The following is a 22,903-nucleotide window of genomic DNA, read 5'->3' on the forward strand; positions in this document are numbered from 1 at the left end:
GAGAGAGACAGAGAGACAGAGAGAGAGAGAGAGAGACAGAGAGAGAGACAGAGAGAGAGAGAAACAGAGAGAGAGAGACAGAGACAGAGAGAGACAGAGAGAGAGAGACAGAGAGAGAGAGAATGAATTTGTATTAAGTACTTCAGATATGCTAAAGAAATGGTGCTGCCAGCCATCTTTAATCAGGACAGCAGGCTCCAGGGCTGAAGCCTCTTGAAGTAGGCAGTGGAGGTGGAGATGATGATCATGGGATTTTAAAATTTTCTTTAAACATTTTTTCAATTAAAAAATCTTATTTTTTTGCCCTCTCCCCATCACCTCTTCCTTTAGAAAAAGAAAAACAAAGTGTTTGTAACATATTCATAGTCAAGCAAAATAAATTCCCTACATTAACCATGTACAAAAAAAAGTCTCAGTCTACATCTTGAGTTTAATCACCTGTCTGTCAGGCATTGAGTTGATTAATCATAGGATTTAGATCTCCAAGAGACCTTAGAAATCTACTAGTCCAACTTCTTTATTTTATAGATGAGGAAACTGAAGCCCAAAGAGGTTGGTTAAATGTTTTCCCAAGGCTACTCCATAAGTGGTAAGTAGCAGAATTGGAATTTGAAATCAGGCCCTCTAACCCTAAATCTAGCATTTTTTCACCTACTATACCACTATGCCTTGTTTGAACTAACAAAAGGGACTGAGAAGGAGCTGTCCTGCAGGTAGAGGAGAACCAAGAGAGACCAGTATTATGAAAGCCAAGGGAGGAACCAGGTATCCAGGAGGGGAAGGGATGATCAGAAGTGTCAGAAACCATAGAGAGGTTTGGTAAAATGGGAACTGAGAAAGACTATTGGATTTAGCATTGAAGATTTCATTGTGAACCTTTTGAGAAAGTAAGTTTCAGCCAGATTGCTAGGGCCTGAAATGGGAGCCAGGAAATGGAGGCAGTTAGTTTAGCTGATTTCCTAGGAGTTTTGACAGTGAATAGGACGAGAATTGTAGGATGATAGTTTGAGGACATGGCAAGGATAGTTGAATGTTTATTAAGGATAGGGAGCCTTAGAGCTATTTGTAGGAAATAAGAAAGAGCCAGTGGCAGCTAGAGAGTACAGTGTGGATAGAGTGCTGGACCTGGAATCAGGAAGACCTGAGTTCCAATTTGACCTCACACACCAACTGTGTGATCTTGGGCAAGTCGCTTAACCTCTAACTCACTTACCTTAACTGTTAAATGGGGATAATAGTAGCACCTACCTCTCAGGGTTGTTATGAGGATCAAATGAATTATTTGTATAACACTTAGCACAGTGCCTGGCATGTAGTCGGTGCTTAATAAATGCTTGTTCACTTTCCCTTTTACCCCCCCCCCTCAATGGATAAGGAAATTGAAGATGAAAGACAATGAAGGCATTATTGAGAGAACAAGATCGAAGAAGAAAAAGGGGATGGGATCAAGGGCACAAGTAGAGAGGTTGATCTTGACAGGAAGGACCACCTCTTCCCCAGAGTTTGAAGCAAAGCAGGTGAGAATGGGGGATGATATAGAGGGATTTCAAGGTGTGGAGAAGGGGAGACAGCTCACAATGGTGGCTTTTTGTTTCCTCTGTAAAGTAATAATAATAGCTAGCATTTGTATAGTGCTTTATGGTTTACAAAGCGCTTCACAAATATTTTCTCATTTTGTCCTAAAAAAACCTACTTGGGAGGTAGGTGCTATTATTATCCCCATTTTACAGATGAGGAGAGTCAGACAGAGACTAAGTGACTTGCCCAGGGTCACATAGTAAGTGTGTGAGGCCATATTTGAATTCAGGTCTTCCTGACTCTGGGTCCAGTGTTCTATCCATTGTATCACCTATCTGCTTAGTAAGAGGGAAGTAGGAGACGAGGTCATAGGATCATAGATACTCCCTAGAGTAAAAGGGTAGGGAATACTATAAAGCCACTGTGGGGAATGGAGTCAATAAAGGAAGAATAAAAGGATTACCATGTATCAGTGAGGACCCATTTATGATGAAATTCCATGAATTTGCAGTGGATCTAGATTGGGGGATTGTGTGAATTTGTCTATCAGATTTCAGCAGCTGGAATGACCTAGTAGAGCAGCTGTTCGGTGGGGGTAGTCTAGTTTTAGGGTTTGGTTTCCTTATCTTTACTTCTCTAATTGATTCAATCTGTGACTATGTCACTGAAATTTTGCTCATATACTTACTTTTACTTTACTAACTTCTATTGCATAACTTTCCATTCAGTTAACACTTTACTAACATAAGTTAACACTTAGGTGTTCAGTGTACTGTGGTACGATGCAGTGTACTATGTTCAGCATTGGGTAAGATAGTTTCTGGATGATATGCGGTCCTTATCCTTTTTGGTGCTCCTGGTCTAGTAAGGGGATAAAATGCAAAAGCAGATAACCATCATGGATGTTACATAAGTGCATTGAAAAACAAAGTGCTGTATATGTCTGATAGTGAAGATAGTAACTCACTAAGCGGATCAGGAAAGGCTTCGTGGAGGGGATAGCATTTCAATTCGTTTTTAAAGTTTGAGTAGCAATTACCCAAAAGGCAAGTAGAGAAGACATTCCAGGCTTGAATAAAGGCTTGGAGGTTGGAGAGCTGTACAAGACAAATATTTGGGGGTCAGAGAATAGTCTTGTTAGGGCAGGGATTCTTAATCTTTTGGTGTGTATCATTGAATTTCTTTGGCAATCTGGTGAAGCCTCATGGACCCTTTCTCAAAATAATAAACACATAAAATAAAATACACAAGATTACAAAGGAATCAGTTATTAAAATATGTTATCAAAATATTAAATAAATTTATAATCTAGGAATATGTGTTTTATTAATATGTTAAAACGAGAATGTGTTTAATGTACATAGGAAAGTTAAAGTTACATTTTATTTTCTAAAGACCTATCATTGTTTGGAGGCTGTTGTTGTTTAGGTTAAATAAGAACATTAAACTGGAGTGGTCATGATGTGATGTTGTATGAAAGTGTCTGTGATTCCTATTGAAGACAAATACAGCTAATATTACTATGGTTTGTTACACAATTTTATAATTGAAGGAAGTGCTAAATTTCAATTAGAATTTAGTCGAAATAAAGATGTAACTTTTTTTTTCCCATCCAGATTCATAGACTTCCTAAAATCTGACCATGGTTTTCCTGGGAGGTCTGTGGGCACCAAGTTAAGAACACCTGAGTAGTAGGTGTTAGTAGCTTCAGGAAAGTGAGATAAGACTGAAAAATCAGGATGTTGCCAAATTGTGGAGGGTATTGAGTGCTCACAGTAAAATTTTTTTCTTCTTTTCTTTTCCTTCTCCCTCCTCTTCTTCCCCATTTATCCCTGATGACTGGTACCAGTTCCCACATTCTAGATCAATCAGTTAGCAAGCATTTATTGAACACCTGTTATGTGCCAGGTACTGCTATGTGTTGGGGACACAAAGGCAAAAGTGAAAAAGTCCCTACCAAACTACATTTCTAACTCAATATAATCGTTTGTTTTCCTTTGTGATCCTGTGTACTTTATTTTGTGCATTTGAAAATATTCTTGTGACAAAGAGCTGTAGGATTCATCAGACTGACTGCCAAAAGGATCCAGGACATAAAAAAGACAAGAACTCCTGGTTTAGAAGGAATAAGGAATGCATAGGGAGGGATTACAGTGAAACTGTCCATTCTCCATGTTTTTAAAAGAGCTGTTATGTTGGCAAGGAAGCTTCAAATCCAGAAGAAGAGAATGATTCCACTACCTCTATGGCAAAACCTCAGTGAAAAATCTTAGTTTAGAAACAAGACTCAACTAGAATGCCTGGAAGAAACAAAGCAGGATTTTTTTTTAAGGGTTAAAATGTTCCCTAGCTGTGACCTTGGGCAAGTCACTTAATCCCAATTGCCCTAGCTTCACCCCTCCAAAAAGCAAAAAAAAAAAAATTCTTATAAATAGAATGAGAGCACTTGAAGAAAAAATTGGAACAGAAATAAGAGGTATGGAAGACAGACTTGAAAGGAAATTAACAGCTTAGAACAAGAGGTACAAAACTTTGCCCAAGCAGTAAACTCTGAAAATTAGAATGGAACAAATGGAAGCCAGTGAATCAGTGAGGCAACAAGAAAACACAAAGTCAAAAGACAAAAAAAAAAAAATTTAAATCTAAGTTATCTCATAGCAGAAACAATTGACCTGGAAAACAGGTTGAGAAGAAAAAAATTAAGAATCAGTGGACTGAATGCCATGACCAAATAAGACCACGTTTCAAGAAATCTTAAAAGATAACTGCACACATCTTTTAGAACCAGAGGTCAAAGTAGAAATAGAAAAAATCTAACTCTTGAAAGAAACGCTAAAATGAAAACTCCCAGGAATATTGTCACCAAAATCCAGTGTTTTCAAGTAAAAGAAAAAAAATACTGCAAGCAGCCAGAAAGAAAGAAATCAATCACTAAGGCATCAAAGTGAGGATCATGTGTGATTAAAGACACAGAACTCTAAAGGAGCAGAGAGCTTGGAATTTAGTATTTCAGGAGGTAAAGGTTATGTGTGGACTTACAGCTAAGAATAACTTACCCAACAAAACTCAGGAAGGGGGTAGAAATGGACTTGTAATGAAATAGAGGATTTTCAAGTATTCTTGATGAAAAGACCAGATCTGTGCAGAAACTATGAGTTCAATCACAGCAGTGAAGAGAAACATTAAAAGTTAAACATGAGGGGCGGCCAGGTAGCACAGCGAGTAAGAGCACTGGCCCCAGTGTCGGGATGACATGGGGATCGAATCTGGGCTCAGACGCTTAGCACCCACCCAGAAACACCTGGCCGTGTAATCTTGAGCAAGTTACTTAACCCCAATTGCTTTAAAAAAAAATTTAAACGTGAATAAACAATGACAAAGAACAAAGATAAACTGCTTACATTTAAATATGAGGAAATAGGTTTCCTCTGAACCCTAACATAAGCGGTCATAGAGGGAGTCCAATTGGATGAGGCCTGGCAGTGGTTCTGTTATGTCTTGATGGTCTTAAGAGAAGAATGGAAAGAGGAGAATGAAATGCATGATGAAAGGGGAGAGAAGGGAGGCTATGATCAGGGTATGCAAGTAGACATCTATACAAATCAGGAGGGGTTGGGGGAGCTGCTGACACTTGAATCTCACTCTGATCTGAACTGGTCAAAAGAAGGAAAAAAACACACACACAGAGTTGAGTATAGAAATATATCACTCAATAGAAAAATAGGGAATTGGAAGAAGGGAGAGGAGGAGTTTAGAGAGGTAAGTTAAGGATTAGTCTTAAGGAAAACAAACGAAGGATATGCAAAAATATTTTTTAACTCTTTTTGAGGTGACAAAGAATGGAAATATGAGGGGATGCTTATATATTGGAGAGTAGATGAATATGGGTGATGGAGTATTATTGTGCCGAACTCTTTATCAGCATAATGACCAAATAGGATTCCAGAGGACTAATGACAAAACATACTACCCACCTCCTGATGAGAGAGGTGAAGGACTCATTGCAGAATAAGAAATTCTTTTTGGACATAACCAATGTAGAAATTTGTTCTGATTGACCATACATGTTTTAATGGGTTTTGTTTTCTATGTGTTTTCATTGGGGGTGGGAGAGAGAAGGCAGATTTTGGTTGGTTAAAGCAAATAAAATGGTTTTTTTTTTTTTAAAGAGATCATTGGTAACTTTGAAGAGATCACTTTCATTTGAATGTAGAGTTTAGAAACCATATTGAGGAGAGCTAAGAAGAGAATGAGAAGAAGTGGAAGTATCAGATGTAGAAAGCTTTTTTTTCAGGAATTTAGTTATGAAAAGGAGGAGGCAATTGATGATTTCCCCTTTTCCTGAGGGTTCACTATATTAATGTTGAACTTGACCCAGAATTCTTGAAGAAGGCTTTGCTATTGCAAAATTAGCTCTGTCTGGTGCTACCAAGCCAGAAAGGCTTGGAAATAAGGAATGGTGTCTGCTTTTTTTGCCTGCTAAGTGTGAAGGGGCTCATCACTAGAGGATTGGCCATAGGGTGATACATTTTTTGACCATAGCAATTCATGAAACTGTCTATTAATCTTGAGGGGTGAGGGTTAAGGGGGGGGTGTGGAACAGGAAAGAGGATTGTGATCCATGTCAGTTGGGAGATACTTACTGAAATCATTTCTTCTTTAGGTAAGTACACATGAAAGTGTCAGGTTGTTTATGTCTTAAGGCTGTTGATGAAGAATAGGTTGAATAAAATAAAAATGTTTCCTTATATTTATGTAAGGGCTCTTAGAGTTCAATTAGCCTGGGAATTTAGTCAGTCAGCAAACATTTATTAAGCCCTTACATTGTTAAGGCACTGTGCTAAATATTAGGGACATAAAGAAAGGCAAAAATGTGGTCTCTATTCCAAAAGAATTCATATTTTAATGAGGGAGACAACATGTAAGCAACTATGTACTTACAAACTATATATAGTGTAAGTAGGAGATAATCTCAGAGAGAAGGCACTCAACAGCTGAGGGGACTAGGAAAGGCCTCCTGCAGATAACAGGATTTGAGCTGAGTCTTGAAGGAAGCAAGTAGGCAGAGGTGAAGAGTGAGTGCATTCTAGGCTTGGAGGATATCTATTAAAAAGCATAGAGTTGGGAAATGGAGTATTGTATTTAAGGAACTATAAGAAGGCATATGTTGCTAGATTCTAAAACATATACATGAGAGTAAAATGTAAGAAGACTAGAAATATAGGAAGGGGCCACGTTGTGATGGGCTTTAATAGCCAAACAGGATTTTATATTTGATTCTGGAGGTTATAATAGGGAGCCACTAGGGTTTATTGAATTGGGGAATGATGTGGTCAGACTTGCATGTTAGGAAGATCAATTTGACAGCTGAGTGAAGGATGAATTAGAGTAGAGAAAGACTTGAAGTAGGGAGACCAACCAGAAGACTATTTCAGTAGTCTAGGTTTGAGGTAATAGGGGCCTGCTTTAGGGTAAGACAAGGGTTCTAGGCCTATTTTGGTAATGGACCTTGTGAGGCATTCCAGTGAAACCTGTGGACCCCTTCTTGGAATAATGTGCATAAAATAAAATGCATAGTATTACAGAGGAAACCAGTAATACTGAAATAAAAATGTAATTTTTTTTTCCTATTCAAGTCCATGGATCACCTGAAATCTTTCCATGAAACCCCATGTTAAGAACCCCTGATCTTAGTTCAACCTTTTTTATTTTGTAGAGGGAGAAGCTGAAGCGGAGAACCAAAATGTTAGCCCAGGTCCTCAGACTGTAATTTCAGTGCCTTTTCTATTATATGGTGATATCTTCTCACTTCTCAATCCTCTTTCCCCAAAATGAAAACAATTGGGCCCCGCAGGGAATTAATGACTGGGATTAACAGTACTTTATGTTTACGAGGCATTTTCCTAGGACAACTCTTTGGCTTAGGTAGTGTAAGCATTGTTATCACTTTTATTTTTGAGGAAACTGAGGCTCAGAAGGTAACTTGATTAAGGTTACACAGCTAATATGTTCATATGGGGTTTTGAATGCCAGAGGTCCATTACACAAAATAACTTCCTGATTTAGAGTCCAGTGTTTTTTCCACTGTACTATTCTATTACTTCGTTTCTTGTGAGATATAACGATTAGATGATTTAGATAATTCCAATTCAAAGTAGCTAGGTGAATCAGTGGATAGAGCCCTAGTCCGGAAGACTGGAAGGCCTGAGTTCACATCTAGCCTTAGACACTTACTAGCTGTGTGACCTTGAGCAAGTCACTTAACCTCTATTTGCTTTAATGTACTAGGATAAGGGAATGCCAAACCACTCCAGTATCTTTGCCAAGAAAACCCTATGAACAGCATTGATTTGATATGGTCCATGCGGTCATAAAGAGTCAGATACAATTGAACAACATCAACAAGTCCTTACAATGAAATTAAGTAAAATATTTAAAAAATACTATTTCCAGTAAAGATTGTGTTAGACTTTAGAAAAAATAGCCATTGGAAGCTGGTGAAAAGGCTGGGATGAAGAGTTCATAAATTCTGGGCTCTTCAGCCCAGCAGACAGTAGTCTCAGATTTTGCTAAGACCTAGAACTTTGCGGTTCACAAGATCATAGATTTTGAGTTGGAAGGGACCTTAGAAATCATTTAATGCGTTCATTTTGTAGAAGGAAACTAAGACAGTGCGGTCATATGATCTTCCAACACTTTCTTCTCATGGTGCTTGGCAGTTTATATGGTGTGTGCCTCACCAGTACCCTTGTGAGGTAGGCAGCAAAGTGATTACCATTTCTCTTCTTACACATGAGCAGCCAGAGACATTAGATGACTTGCCTATGTCCACACAACTAGTGCCAGAACCAGTAGGGACCTGGACCCATGTCTTCTCCACGGCATTGAGTCATAAGTTCTCTCAAGTCTAACTCTGAAGTTGTCATATGCACAAGAGATGAGCATCTACTCCATGAGGCCCATTCAGCCCCTGAAAGGTACCCTTCTTGGTCCTTCCCGATGGGGCATCTTTTCTGTTTATCCAGTTCAACCCACTCTGCTACATAGTGGCCGGTTGTGGCTTTGTAGACCAGTGGTTATAAAAGACTTCAGAGGCTATCTAGTTCGCTTCCTTCTTTTACAGATGAAGAAACTGAGGCTTAGGGAACATGAGTGACTGACCAAAGATCCCCCAAGTTGTAAGTGTCAGGGCAGGATCTGAAACCAGGTCCTCTGACTCCAGGGTCAGCATCCTTTGTACTGTGCCACATCCTCAACTTTGATTCAGTGAGATTTAGGTTCACATCCCAATGTTGACATTCACTAATTTGTGATGATGGGTAAGTCACAACCTCTCTGAACCTCAGTGTCCTTATTTGTAAATTGTTTATACTAATTACTTTTGTAACTTAGCCTCCAATCCTGTACCTAAAGTGCTATACAAACTTTAAAGTGTTATATTGTCATTTAGAGATAGAAGAGGACTTCAAGGTTATCTAATCTATATCTCTTCTCCATTTTACAGGTGAGGAAACTGAGGCCTGAAAGGTTAAGTGCATAGGTAGTCATCAGTAATCATTAAACACCTACTATGTGCCAGGGGCTAGGGATACAAATGCAAAGTGAAAAGTCTTTGTCCTTGAGTTTACAGTCTAGTTGGGGGAGACATCTCCATGTGTGAGTATATACAAAATAGAATGTCCTTTTTCAGGGAATGCAGTTAGTAGCTGAGGGGTGGGGGAATCAGGAAAAGCCTCATGTAGAAGGTGGCAATTGAGTTGAACCTTGAAGGGAATGAGGGCTTTTAGGCATGAGGGACAAACAATAAAAAGGCAGGAAGTGATGTGCTGGGTATGCAGGACAATAAGAAGGCCAGTTTACCTGGACCATAATGTACTTAAAGGCAGGTAGTGTGCAGAAGGCTAGAAAGTTTGTGTGGGGCCAGGCTGGGAAGGGTTTCAAATTCTGAACAACATATATTTATATATTATCCTATGGGATAGGTTACTGACTAGGGTTATTGCTGGTCAGATTTGTACTTTAGGAAAATCAAATTGGCAGCAGTGTGAAGGATAGATGGATTGAAATGGGAAGAGACTTGAGACAGTGAGACTAATTAGAAGGTTGTTACATTAGTCTAGGACTCAGGACTTCTTAAACTTGTTCTGCTTGCAACCCCTTCAGCGCTTCTTAAGGACCCACAGTTTAAGAAGCACTTGAGGTGAAAGGTGATGAGGGCTTGGAATAGAAGGGTGGCTGTGTAAGTTTAGAGAAGGAGAAAGACATAAGAGAAAATGTAGATTGTACACAGAAATAACATTTGGGAACTGATGCCTATGTTGGAGGAGTAGGAGTGAGGAGTCAAGGACTGGAAACTTTTTCTGACACCAAATCCTAATAACTCTTCTGTCAGTTATTGTTATTTCAAGGTCTAATTTTAGTCCAAACTTCTAGAAGCCTGTTACCAGTTGTTATGCAGGATTTCCCTTTCAAAAAATAAAATGTGTGTGTGTGTGTGTGTGTGTGTGTGTGTGTGTGTGTGTGTGTGTGTGTATCCCTCTTTTCTCCATGGGACATGGAAGTAACCTTAGTGAATCAAACTGATCTTTATAATGGTATTTGTTCAAATATTTTTTATCCTCAGACCCTGAACACAGCCTGAAATTGAGGGACTTAAATACCTGATGGATTAAATAGACTTTCTTGAACCAGATGGGACTTTAATAACATTAGATCAGTAAGGAATATTGGGTCTGGAATCCAAATAATCATTGTAAATGAATGTTTGGAAGACAATTTCTTTGCAAATTGGTATGTGTTCTCTTTTACAGTGCTTGCTTCTTTATTCTAAATTTTTGCAACATCACCAGTGAAACAAATTTTCTTTACATTTTACTCAAGCTTTGGAAGTAGTCAGCATATATATTTTAAGCCCAGTATTGGGGAACTTTTTTTTATGACATGTGCATTTACTTTGACACAGTTTTACTGTGTCAGTGACCATTAGAACAGTCCTTGATAATTCCTCCAAACATTTCTTTACTGAGTTCTGTGGAAAGACTTGTGGGAAAGTTGGTTCATTTCTTCCTGTTTTTTTCAGAGCTGAAACATGTTTGTTGGAAACATTGCAGTTTAGACAATATCAGCCTTTCTTTCTGTAGCACTAACAGTGACATCTTTGGCTAAGAGGTGGGTCTGATGAGCTCCACAGCTGGGGCTATTTTTAATTAGCTGGGAGCTTCCTCAGGATTTCTTCTCATTATGCATCAGTTTCCAGTACTTTCTTTATAGTGGTTCTCCAAAATATTAGAAATTCTTTTCAGTTTATTATGATCTTCAGAGGAGCTTTTTAAAAGTAATTTCCTAGGTAGAAAGATAATTTACACTTCTGTTAATTAAATGTTTAAACTGAGGTTTCCTAATCATTACTGTCTATTAGTGAGAGAGAATGTGTTTGAATTTTGCAGGTCTATATGTATTACATAATCTGTATCCTGGCATGGACCTATTCTTAGTATTATAATGGAATGATATCTTCTAGCAAGGTCAAGGATCTGAGAAAAATTAGTGATGCTCATAGTAAAGCTCTGAACAGGTCCTCTTTGTGAGTAAGGGCATTATTAATATTGATTTTAATTTGGGGGAGAAGAGAATTCTAGCTTGTGTTTTCTCTTCTGTGTCACCTAAGTATTTTGTCATGGGAAGGTACTCCTTGTGGGAACTCCTCAACCAACCAACCAACAATCCATGATTTAGTAGACGTCCTAGGAAATTGACTTGGGCACAGAGGTTAAGTAACTTGCTCAGGTTCTCTTACCTGTTAAGTCAGAGGAAGCATCTGTTCCCAGATCTTTGTAACTCCAGGCCCTGCACAGTATCTACAATGCCAGACTTCTTCTCTTAGGCCTCATCACTCTGCCCAAGAGAACAGTTCATTCTTTTAAAATTTTTGCATATTTCCTTATCTGTGGTAGTTAGGGTGCTCAGTGGATAGAATGCTAGCCTTGGAGTTAGGAAGACCTGAGGTCAAATCCAGGCTCAGGTGCTTATTAGCTATGGGACCCTGAGCAAGTCACTTTACCTATGTTTGCCTTAGTTTTCTTCGGTTGTAAAATGGGGATTATAACAGTACTTACCTCCCTCAGTTGTTGTGAGGATCAAATGAGGTAACTGTAAATATTGTGCCTGGCACATAGTAGGTACTTATAAATGCTAGCTATTATTATTATTATTATTATTACTCATTTATTAGTACCATGGTCTAGTGGAAAGAACACTTAATTCAGAGTCTGAAGACCTGGGTTTGTTTGAAGCTTTTTTAGTTTTCCTCATAGTTGTAGTGTGACCTTGGGAAAGTTACTTTCCCTTTCTAGGGGTTTTTTTTTTTTCCTTTTTGGACATAGGAATAGGAGAGTTTGGATCTGTGATTTCATTGGAGTAAGGAATTCTATGTGATGAAATTCCCCCTACTAAGACAGACCAGCAATTTTGTATAATTTAATGGTCTTAGAAAGTTGCTTGGAGAACTGAGAGGTTGAGTGACTTGCTCAGAGTTGCACAGCTAGCATGTATAATGCAGGACTGGCACTTTGGTCTTCTGTGTTGGAGACTGCTTCTCTCTCCACCACACAGCCCTACCTTTCCTCAGCTGATAACTATTAAAATAAGATTACACCTGATGATCTCTAAGGACTTTCAGGTCTCACAGCCTAGGAATCTTGAATCTGATTACTAAATCCATTGTCCTTTTCCGAGTTCTCAGGTTTTTGGACTCTGAGGCCTTTGACCATATCCTCTTCTTAGATACTTTTCTCCTCTGACATTTCATGTACTGTTTAATGTTTCTCATCCTTTTTTTGTCATCATCCTCTGTCTCCTCCTGTCCCCAACCATGTGTTTACTTGAGAGCTTAGTTCTGAGCCCTGTGGTGATCTTGTCTCATCATTCCCTGTAGGTTCAGTTATCACTGTGAAGATTATTTTCAAAACTACATATCCAGTCTTAATCTCTTTACTGAGTTCTGCATCATCAACCGCCAGCTGCACCTGGATCCCCCATAGATATTTCAAACTCATTATGACTAGATGGAACTCATTCTGTCTTTCCTAAAACCCTTTTTGTCAAAGGCATCACCATTCTTCCAGTTTCTCAGATTCATAACTTCAGAATATATTAAACTTATCCCCCTTTCTCACTCCTTATATTCATTTAATTGCCAAGTCTTGGCAATTCTCCACAACATCTGTCACACTCATTCCCTTCTTTCTACCCACCCACACAAACATTACCCTAGTTCAGGTCCTTAATTACTCTCTTGCTTGGACTATTTTAATAGCCTTCTAATTGGTCTCCCTACATACCATTACCAAAATAATTGTCCTAAAGCACAGGTCTGATCATGTCACTTCCTTGCCCAGGAAGTATCAGTGGCTTCTTGTTGCCTCTAGGATAAAATACAGTCTCTTCTGTTTGGTATTTAAAGCCCTTAACAGTCTGAAGCCAAGGAAGTCAGTAGGACAGAATCATTAAATAAAGAGAAATTAAAGAAAGGGGATGATTGAGGATTCAGTATGCTGGATAAGACAGGGGACATAGGGTTAAGGGTAAAGCAGTTGTAAATTAAGGTTCTAAAAAGCTTGCCCTTGCAGAGGAGAAGGGCTACATCTGAATCAGAGACTGGAATAGAAGAGGAGTGAGTGAGGGATGATAACTAAATATTATAAGATTATAGAGAATGGAATAAGAGAGAGCTGCCTGCAAGTAATCTCTATGTTCTCAGTAAAGCATGAGGCAAGGTCTGCTAGAAGGAAAACTTGAATCAACAAATAAGCGTTTATTTAGCACTCACTATATTGCAGGTACTATGTTAGGTGCTGGGCCTATAAATACAAATATGAGATAGTCATTGTGCTCAAAAGAGCACGTTCTATTTCATAGCAATTCTTCCATTCTATTTCATAGCAATTGGAGCTATCCAGGCATGAAATGGACTGTTTTGGGAGATGGTGGGTCCCCCCCTCATTGGAGATCATCAGGCAGAGGTCAGATGCTAACTTCTCAGCTTTATGACAATCTTCCCCATTAACCACAGGAATCCATTTAAGCTGGAGGTATTGATGGACACTTGGCCAGATTCTAACACTGTTATTATCATTTGACTTTAAGAGCAGAACAACAGTGATAGACAATCTAGATCCATGTACCAGTGCCTACTAAATTTATTTGAAGGATTTCCATAATTGCCAGAAACTTAGCAGGTGTGTCATCAAATATGTCATTGATATGTCATCACATGGAAACAACATCTGCAGAAACAAAAGTTTATCATCTAGCTCAAACACAGTAATACAAAACATTACAGATGAAAAATCAGTCCAGGTCAAAATGACAAATCATAGCCTTTGTTTGATTTCCAAAACGCTAAGTAGATTTGCATCTTTCCAACTAAATGTGAATGAATCAGATAATAAAACCAAAAAAAACTCAAAATGGACATTAATCCAGAGATATTCAACATGTCCTCCCCAGATATCACCCATACTTCATGAGTAAAAAGTCTCTGGATTTTCAGGAGGAAGGAGAGAAAACTGAGGTTCACTGAGCCTTGAATTCAACATTTCCCTGGATATTGCCTGCTGGGACTAGATAGAACCCTAGTCTTCTGTGTCCTAATGGACCAGACAGGCAAATTGTAGATGATAGACTTTCTGCCCAACTACTAGGAAAAGACTTGATCTCTTATGTCATCTACTCTCATATCTAGGCTCAGGAAAACTTGACTTTTTCTTGGGTTCCCAAATTAAGAGGAACAGGAAATCTATGCAGAAGGGGCGGCTAGGTGGTGCAGTGAGTGAAAGCGCCTGCCCCGGAGTCAGGAGGACCTGAGTTCCGTTCTGTCCTCAGACACTTAACACCCACACAAAAAAACTAGCCATGTAACCTTGGGCAAGTTACTTAACCCTAATTGCTCTCCAAAAGGCAAAGAAAGAAAGAAACAAAGAAGTAAGTGAAAAAGAAAGAAATCTATGAGCCAGAGCATGCAGCAGAAGGCCCCAGACTGCTGCTGGGGACAATGGAGTCCTGGTGGCTCAGGAGCTCTGGGTCCCTTGGGTGGAGGGGCTGCTGCCGAGTGGGGAATCTGCTGAATTTTTCTTCAGCAGGCTAGAAGCACCTGCCATGAACTGGGCTCTCACTGTAGGGCATCAAACTTACCAGGACATGGTGAGTTCCTTCTATAAATTTAATATAACAACAAGATTAGGTGGATAGTAAGGTAGATAGATAACAATCTGGCTCCCATCTCTTTCCAAGCTGATTTCATGTTACTCTGCCAACATAGTCCATATTCTAGCTAAACACTACTTGCTGTTCTTCATATATATTCTCTCCTGCATTTTTTACTTTGCAGTGGTTATCTCCTATCCCTGGGATCCCTCATCTCCCTTCTTGGAAGTTCTGACTCTATTCAGAGGGCCTTTTCTTTCTTCAGTTGTTATCAGCCTCTCCAATTACTCTGAATTTATTTTGTAGATTTGCTCGTCAGGGTGCTTGTTGTTTTCCCTCTGAATGTGAATTCGTTGCCTGCTACATGGTAGGTACTTAGTAAGAATTTTCTGAATCGTTGAAGGGGAGTGCTTATTTTTACTTTTCTCTTTGTATCCTGAATGCCTTAGAACACTGCCTTGGACCTAATTACTTAATAAACTTATTGAATTGTTCAGTCTAAATTGTCTTAAGTCACACTTTTGTCAGGGTCAGGAAGAAAGAGGTACTGGGATTTCTATCTTAGTGAATCTTTGAAGTGCTTTAATAAAAAGGGATAATTTCTAATCAGTGTGCATTATTTATTTGCTAAGCCTGAATATTTATTGAGAGACTGGAGAAGATGAAATATGTTTCTTGACTGATGTTTTGACTGGGAGAAAGTTAGTACCATAAAGAGGAATGGGGAATGCAAGTCACTTTTTGCTGGACTGGAATTGGGGAAGAAGAAGGAGCAGGTTGAATTGGTTATGACACTTCACACACTTAAGTGAAAATTACTTTTGAAGATATTCTGTGATGGACTTCTTCGGGCCACAGGCAAATCACAACCTGAAGACAATTCAAGGGTCAGTTTTGTCCACCTCTTGACAACTGCCCCAGAGGGTGAATGAAGGTACCCTAGCTACCCAGTGTCATATTTTATCTTTCTTTAAAAAGTTTTTATTTTTTAAAATTCAGTATTCTTTTACTTTCAGTATGCCCTCTACCCCCACCACTTATTGTCTTGCCCATCGAGAAGGCAAGATATTTCTTCTTTTTTCAAATAACCATCTCCTAAGATTTCTCTTCCTCTCTTCCTTTCCTCTAGGGGTATGAATTTATGCTTTCATTCAATAAACGAGGCCATTGGAAGGATATAAAGAAATAGAACATAGAGTTTTTGCTCTTAAGGAGCTTATACGTTAATTTATTAAGCACTTCCTATGTTCAAGATACTGCTGGAGCTAAAGATATGACTAGAATAGTCTTTGCCCTCAAGGAGCTTGTAATCTAATTAGACAGCTAGGACTGAAACACAAATAACTGCATTACAAATTACAATGTTTTGAGTATTCTTTAGAGATATGAGGAAATAGGAACTCTCTTCTACTTGGGATGAAGAGAGAATGCTTCATGAAGAAGATAGCACCTGAGTTAGACCAAAAATGCTCAGAATTTCCATAAGAGGATGGAAAAACTTGGTGGGGACAGGGATGAAAGATGGACAGATGTGTATTTCAGGCATAAAAAGTGGCGTGAGCAAGGACATGGGTACAGAGGAGGGCAGGATGAGTTTAGGGAGCAGATTTTCCATTGTTGGAATATAAAATTCATGAAAGTAATTAATGAGAGAAAATTTGGAAAGGTAAGTCAGAGCCAGGTTGTTGAGGTCCTTGGATGCTAGGCATTTAAAAAAAAATATTTTCCACAATTATGTGTTTTTTTTTTTTAAGTTTTGAATTCCAAATTCTCTCCCTCCCCCTTTTCTCCCCTCTCCTCTCTGAGACAGCAAGCAATCTGTTATAGGTTATGCATGTGCAATCGTAAAACATTTCAATATTATTCATTTTGTATAAGAAGACTTGACAAAGAAAGAAGGAAAGAGAGAAAGAAAGAAGAAAGAATGCTTCAGTCAGTATTCAGACAGTATCAGTTCTTTGTCTGGAGGTGGATAGCATGTTTCATCATGAGTCCTTTGGATCATTGTATTTCTGAGAATAGCTAAGTCATTCACAATTCTTCATCATACAGTATTGCTTTTATAGTGTGCAATGTTGTGGTTCTGCTCCCTTTGCATCAGTCCATGTAAGTCTTTCCAGGTTTTTCTGAAATCATCCTGCTTGTCATTTCCTATAGCACAATAATATTCCATTATAATCATATACAACAGCTTGTTTAGCCATCCCCTAATTGATGGGCATCTCCTTGATTTCCAATTCTTAGCCACTTGGATACTTGGATTAAAAAATGTGGATTTTATTCAGTAAGCAGCGAGGAATCTCAGTCCTCATTTTTCTTACACTTTCTGCATTTGACATGGTTAATCACTCCTTGTTCTTGGGCATTCTATTTTTGCTGAGTTTTTGTGACACTGCTTTCTTCTGGTTCTCTTATGTGTCTGACCTCAGTCTCCCTTTCTGGATCATCATTTTCTCCTGTTCCCTAACCATGGATATCCTATGGTTATCCCTCTGTTCAGGCCCTGTCCTTTCTCTACCCTACCCCTCCTTAGTGATCTCATCAACTTTTTACTTTATCATCTCTATGCAGATGACTCTCAGATTTATGTGTCTAGCCCTAGCGTCCTCTTAGCTCTAATCCTGCATCACTGACTGCCTATTGGGGAACTCCAAATGAATCTCCCATAGGGATTTCAATGTCATTATGTCCAAAATAGATATGTCCAAAACAAAAATCATTGTCTTTTCCTGAAAACTCACTTGTCTTCCTAACTTACCTGTTTCTATTGAGGACTCCCAAATAGGTAGCCTCAGAATCATCTTCAACACTTAGCTCTGCTTCATGCTCCATATCTAATCACAGTTACCAAAGCTTGTTAATTCTAGGTTCACATTTCCTATATCATCCTTTGCACTCACATTGCCACCTTAATTCAAGCCCTAATCATTTCTCTCCTAGGCTACCACAGTAGTCTCCTAAATCGTCTTTTTTGCCTCCAATCTATCCTCTCTAATCCATCCTTTATATGGCTGCCAAATTGATCTTCTGAGATCCTGTCACTTCCCTGCTCAAGAAACTTCAGTGGATAAAATGCACATCACAATTTGGCTCCAGAGCATCTTTCCAGAGTGATTTCACATTCTTCTCTGTATGCAGTCTATAGTCTAACCCAGCTGCTTCCCTTTCTTGCCCTTGTGCCTTTGTGCAGCCCTCCATGACCATCTCTGTCCCTCAAAATCTTTAGCTCAGTGTCATCCCCTATGTTAAGCTTTTGCTCTTCTTCCAAATTTGTAGTCTCCTTCCCCCATCCTCCACTCCTCCCACAAGAATTTGTTTTATTTACTTTGCATATATGTTGTGTTTACTGTACATCCTTTCCCCCCCAAATAGAATGTATGCTTTTTAAGAGCAAGGAATGTATATCTTTATATTTCTAGGGTCTAGTACATAGTAGGTACTTGATAAATGCTGAATAAATTTGACACTTCATCACTCTGGTCACCTGTCTTTGGACATTTCAGTTTATCACCCTTATTTAGACCTTTCATAAAATGTGATTTCCAGAATTAAATACTATGCTCCAAATGTAAACTTATCAGGACTGAGAATAGAGGGACTGTCATCTGGACAGTATGCCTCTCTTAATGTAGTATAATCTCTTGATGCATCAGCTTTTTTTTCTGCCATAACATAGTATGGCCTTATACTTAGATTGTAGTTTAGCAACTAAAATCCCCATATCTTTTTCAGACAAACTGCTATCTAGCAATATCTCTGCCCCTTGTGAACTTGATTTTTTGAACCCAGTACACAACTTTATATCGTTTCAAGATTTCACCTTGAATTTTGGCCCAGTATTGTCACCTATCAAATTCTTCCTCCATCTTGACTATAAATATGCTATCTATATATTTATCAAAGTAATTAAGAGTACTAAATAACACAAGGACCTTTCATTAAATACCACTTAGGACACTCCTCTACCTCTTTCCAAATTGACTTTCTATACAACTAAAATCCCAGGTCTTTTTTCTTTCTTTTGGGAGAGGCAATTGGGGTTAAGTGACTTGCCCAAGGTCACACGGCTAGTAAATGTTAAGTGTCTGAGGTCGGATTTGGACTCAGGTCCTCCTGACTCCAGGGTCAGTGCTCTATTCGTTGTGCCACCTAGCTGCCTCCCAGGTCTTTTTCTTTTCTTTTTTTTTTTAGAGGACAATTGGGATTAAGTGACTTGCCCAAGGTCACATGGCTAGGTTTTTGTGTTAAGTGTCTGAGGTCGAATTTGAACTCAGGTCCTCCTGACTCCAGGGCTGGTGCTCTATTCACTGCGCCACCTAGCCGCCCCCCAGATCTTTTTCAATATGTGTTTTTGTCAGAGTGAGTCTCTACCATTCTATACTTTCATATGTGATTTTCTTTGTGTAAATGAGTGGCCTTATATTTTATCCATGTTCAATTTCTTCTTTTTAGTTTTCATAGTTTCATTCAACCTATATTTCCAAGCTGGTTTTACGTTATTTCCCCTTGTGGATTCTTCTGTATGGTTTTGTTTTGATTATGGTTTCAGCCTGTTGAAGTATTTGAAATCCCAGTTCTGTCATTCATTATGTATTAAGCTGCCCTTTTAAATCCATCTAAATAGGATTGGGCTGATAAAACACTCAGGCTCCTTAAATTTTCCTTCCTTCCTTCCTTCCTTCCTTCCTTCCTTCCTTCCTTCCTTCCTTCCTTCCTTCCTTCCTTCCTTCCTTCCTTCCATCCAAGTTAAGGACTTGCTGAGTGTCACACGGATAATAAGTGTCTCAGGTAATATTTAAACTCAGGTCCTCCTGACTTCAGGACTGGTGCTCTATCCACTTCACCTCCTAGATTTACTTTTGATTGGGAGGAATGTAAGATTATGTGCAGCCAGCTGACAAAACAAGTAGAGTCCCTAGATTCTGGGAACAGTTTTGTCATTCAGAATTTGTGCACTGTAAAATGGACTTCGGAGAATGAAGGGGGAGAAGAACTTCTTGCCAGGAATATTACAATTCAGTATAATTATTATCCTCTGTCCACTAGTAAATTAGAAGGATATTACAGGGATATGTATGATGGATGAGATTTGGGCCTGGGTACATGACAGTATTACTTCTTTTACAAGTATTATCTAGCCACTGACATTTTTAGCTTGAGGCAACAATAGCAGTTTGAAGAAGAGGAAAAAATAGGGAAAGTTCCTCAGAGACATTCCATATTTCTTTTCAGATGGCTTGGTGTTGGAAGGGTTTTTAATTTCATGGAGGATATCTCTTAAAAGAGAGTATTGGATTTATGATTTTAAATGTTTCTAAGTGAAAATGTACAAATTTGTTCTGTCTTGATGTACTACAGTGTGAATACAAAGAACTTATTAATTTTTTTTCTTTGCAGATATTTTATAAAATGTCTAATGGTTATGAAGATCACATGGCTGAAGATTGCAGGGATGATATCGGTAGAACGAATTTAATTGTCAACTACCTCCCTCAGAACATGACACAGGATGAATTACGAAGTTTGTTTAGCAGTATTGGTGAAGTTGAATCTGCAAAACTTATTCGTGATAAAGTAGCAGGTAAAAAATTAGGCATTTTTGTGAAAAAATATTTGTGTTAGTCATACTAAGTAGTTCCCATCAGAGAGATTTGAATGTCTTCCTTATATTATATATGTCTTCCTTATATACTCCATTCTCCCTCCATATACACAGTAGGACATTAATGAATGTTGATTATAAAGTAAATTTATTTAAATATCAAATTCTGTTTCCCGTTGACTTTTGTTAGATGATTGGGAAATTGACTCTCTGACATAGCAAACTCATGTAATCATGCATAAAGAATGGGTGTGGGATGTGGAGCAAAAATAAAGGTATCACAAAATTTAAAAAAGGGTTTCTCAAGCTATGAGGAAGGAGAAAATGACTAAAACAAGGGTGTCATCATCAGGTAAGTAGAAAGGTGAGTAAAGAAGACTACGATTTCCAAGTTATATCTTGCTTCCTTCTCTGTTCTTATGGAAGAAAGTTCATATGGGAAACTTTAGTGTCCTCTGTGAGGTAAGAAAATGACAGCACCCTGGACATGACTGTAAAGGTTACTTTTGGTGATTTCTGGTCCCAAGCCCAGGCCCCAGAGCAAAATGGAAATATGCACGTGTTCCTAGGAAGGTTGTGGCTCTAAAATACAAGAATTGTGATGAGAATAATTCTCAAGCCTGGAGGGAAACCAGGATTATATTAAACATAGACTGAAAACATTGGACCTATTAGTTTACATATGGATTCCCTCCTTGAATATAATAGGCCATCTCTTTAAAATAGGATTTCTTTGAAAAGAAAAGAAATAGTCATACACTGAAAAAGAAGTGTTCCCCTACCAGTGGCCTCTTTTGGAAGTAGAGTAGTTGGTTTATCAGTAAAGTTGAATCTGAAGAACTTAGAATAAAGCAACAAGTAAAAATTAGGCATTTTTGTAAAATGTCATTGTGCATGTAGGAGCTTAGAACTTCAGATTTTCTTTAGCTAAGGAAGAGACTATTTGCCTCCCCTTCTTCCACTTATTTTGCTCTATAGCCAGTGCAAGCTCTAATTCAAAAACAGGTTTGGAAACCATATTACCCTAATGTTCTTCCTCCCTTCCTTGGCTGCTTTCATGCTTCATAGAGCTATCTCTGCAGCTATGAGTAACAGCTCTAGGGTCTTTTGTCTTTAGGTAGAAAGTAAAACCTAAGTTTAGAGGAAAAGTATAAAATTCTTTGTGATGGAGAGAACTCTTGGACATTCCCTTATAACACTCATCCCTAGCAGTCCCTTCCATCTTTGAGAATGGGGCAAGGAGGAGCAATAGAAGAGAGACTCAGGTAGTGATATAGACAGTAACTTGGTATGTACAAGTGGGAAGACTTCCTTACCTTGGGGCACCAGTTTAGAGAGGTGTCTAGCACAGGCTTATCAAGCTTATATATGGATCACAGCACTGTAGATTTAAAGCTGTAAAAAGGGATCTTATAGTCAAATCCTCTTATTTTGGAGATGAGAAGACCTCTCTGGACCTTGGTTAAGTCACTTGTTAGCTAGGTCTGTAGTAGATCTAATCAAAAGGGTTTTAATGTGGTTAATGTGGATACATGTTTTGCATGACTTCTTATGTGTAATGGGTGTCCTATTTCTTGCCTTCTCAGTGGGTAAAGGAGGAGTGGAAGGAGGGAGAGAATTTGGAACTGAAAATTTAAAAAAAAAATAGAGGAGGCTTTTAAAATAAAAAGAATGAGGGAGGAAGAAAACTATCTATGGATATTTCCTAAGCTTAATACTATAGAGAGTAGCCACAATGAAGGAAGAATGAAGAGGCACCCAGAACTTCATAGGAGAAGAAAAAAATCCAAGAAAGGAGCAAGTCATATGATCCCTGGCCTCATATATTTCCTCATCAGTGTACCAGTTTTAGACAAGTATGAAAACCAGTGGTCCTAATTCAGAGAGACAAATTTAACTTCATAGGTATTACTGAGACTTAATAACTGCATTATGGCTCTGGCTGGGTCATATTGAATAGCTTCATTTAAGCTATTTGTGTCTAACCTTTGGTAGAAATTTCTGAGTTTGTATTGGTCTAATCAGCTGCTATTGGACACACTATACATTGACCACAACATAGTGATGCATTTGATCTTCTTAGAGCAAAGGCCAACAACCAACCAATTAAGTAGCTTATTCAAAAGAAATAGAATAGGTGAAAAGGGTAAGTGCAGTAACATTTTATGCTGCTAAGGTATGTTCATGTGAGGAATAGAGGAACTGGAGAGGGAAAATCACAACAGACATCTGGTTGAATAGTGGAATACAAGCAGAAACATTCTACATTAAAGTGTATCCTACAGACCATCTGGACAAAGAAGGGAAAAGATAGTTTGGAAAACAGATCTGAATCCTGGCAAAGAAACATGATAAGGTATGATTGGTGTTTCATTTATCCTGTTGTCTCCTGAAGTGTTCTCTGCCAAAAGTGAAACAACCTGTAACTTCTTGCTTTGCTTTGGTGATAATTAATACACTGTTCTCCTCCCCATTAGACTGGGAGCTCCTCGATAGCAGGGACTTCTGCTTTTCTTTGTCTCTCCAGTGCTTAGCATAGTGCCTGACACAGTAGGCACTTGATAAATGCATAGTGCCTGA

The 22,903-nt window shown here is 38.6% G+C and overlaps 2 protein-coding genes across 6 annotated transcripts in view; both read left to right on the top strand.

Moving 5' to 3' along the window:
• Positions 1–22,903, top strand: part of TIMM44 (translocase of inner mitochondrial membrane 44) — a 207,252-nt gene that overhangs the window by 79,375 nt on the left and 104,974 nt on the right. The gene's annotated exons all lie outside the window — the stretch shown is intronic.
• The window catches only part of ELAVL1 (ELAV like RNA binding protein 1), an 85,073-nt gene that overhangs the window by 12,452 nt on the left and 49,718 nt on the right, over positions 1–22,903 (top strand). For 3 of the 5 annotated variants that reach the window (XM_069099166.1, XM_069099300.1, XM_069099253.1), the window contains exons 2-3: positions 1,376–1,517; positions 20,119–20,302. In XM_069099166.1, coding sequence (XP_068955267.1) covers positions 1,386–1,517; positions 20,119–20,302 — 316 coding nt within the window. In that variant the 5' untranslated portion in view covers positions 1,376–1,385. The remainder of the gene's footprint in view (positions 1–1,375; positions 1,518–20,118; positions 20,303–22,903) is intronic. The other 2 variants (XM_069099332.1, XM_069099384.1) reach the window with 1 other exon arrangement.

This window comes from Petaurus breviceps, unplaced genomic scaffold (assembly GCF_028583685.1).
Source record: "Petaurus breviceps papuanus isolate PSGF00001 unplaced genomic scaffold, PetGlider_PUasm1.0 103, whole genome shotgun sequence".
Lineage (NCBI taxonomy): Eukaryota > Metazoa > Chordata > Mammalia > Diprotodontia > Petauridae > Petaurus > Petaurus breviceps.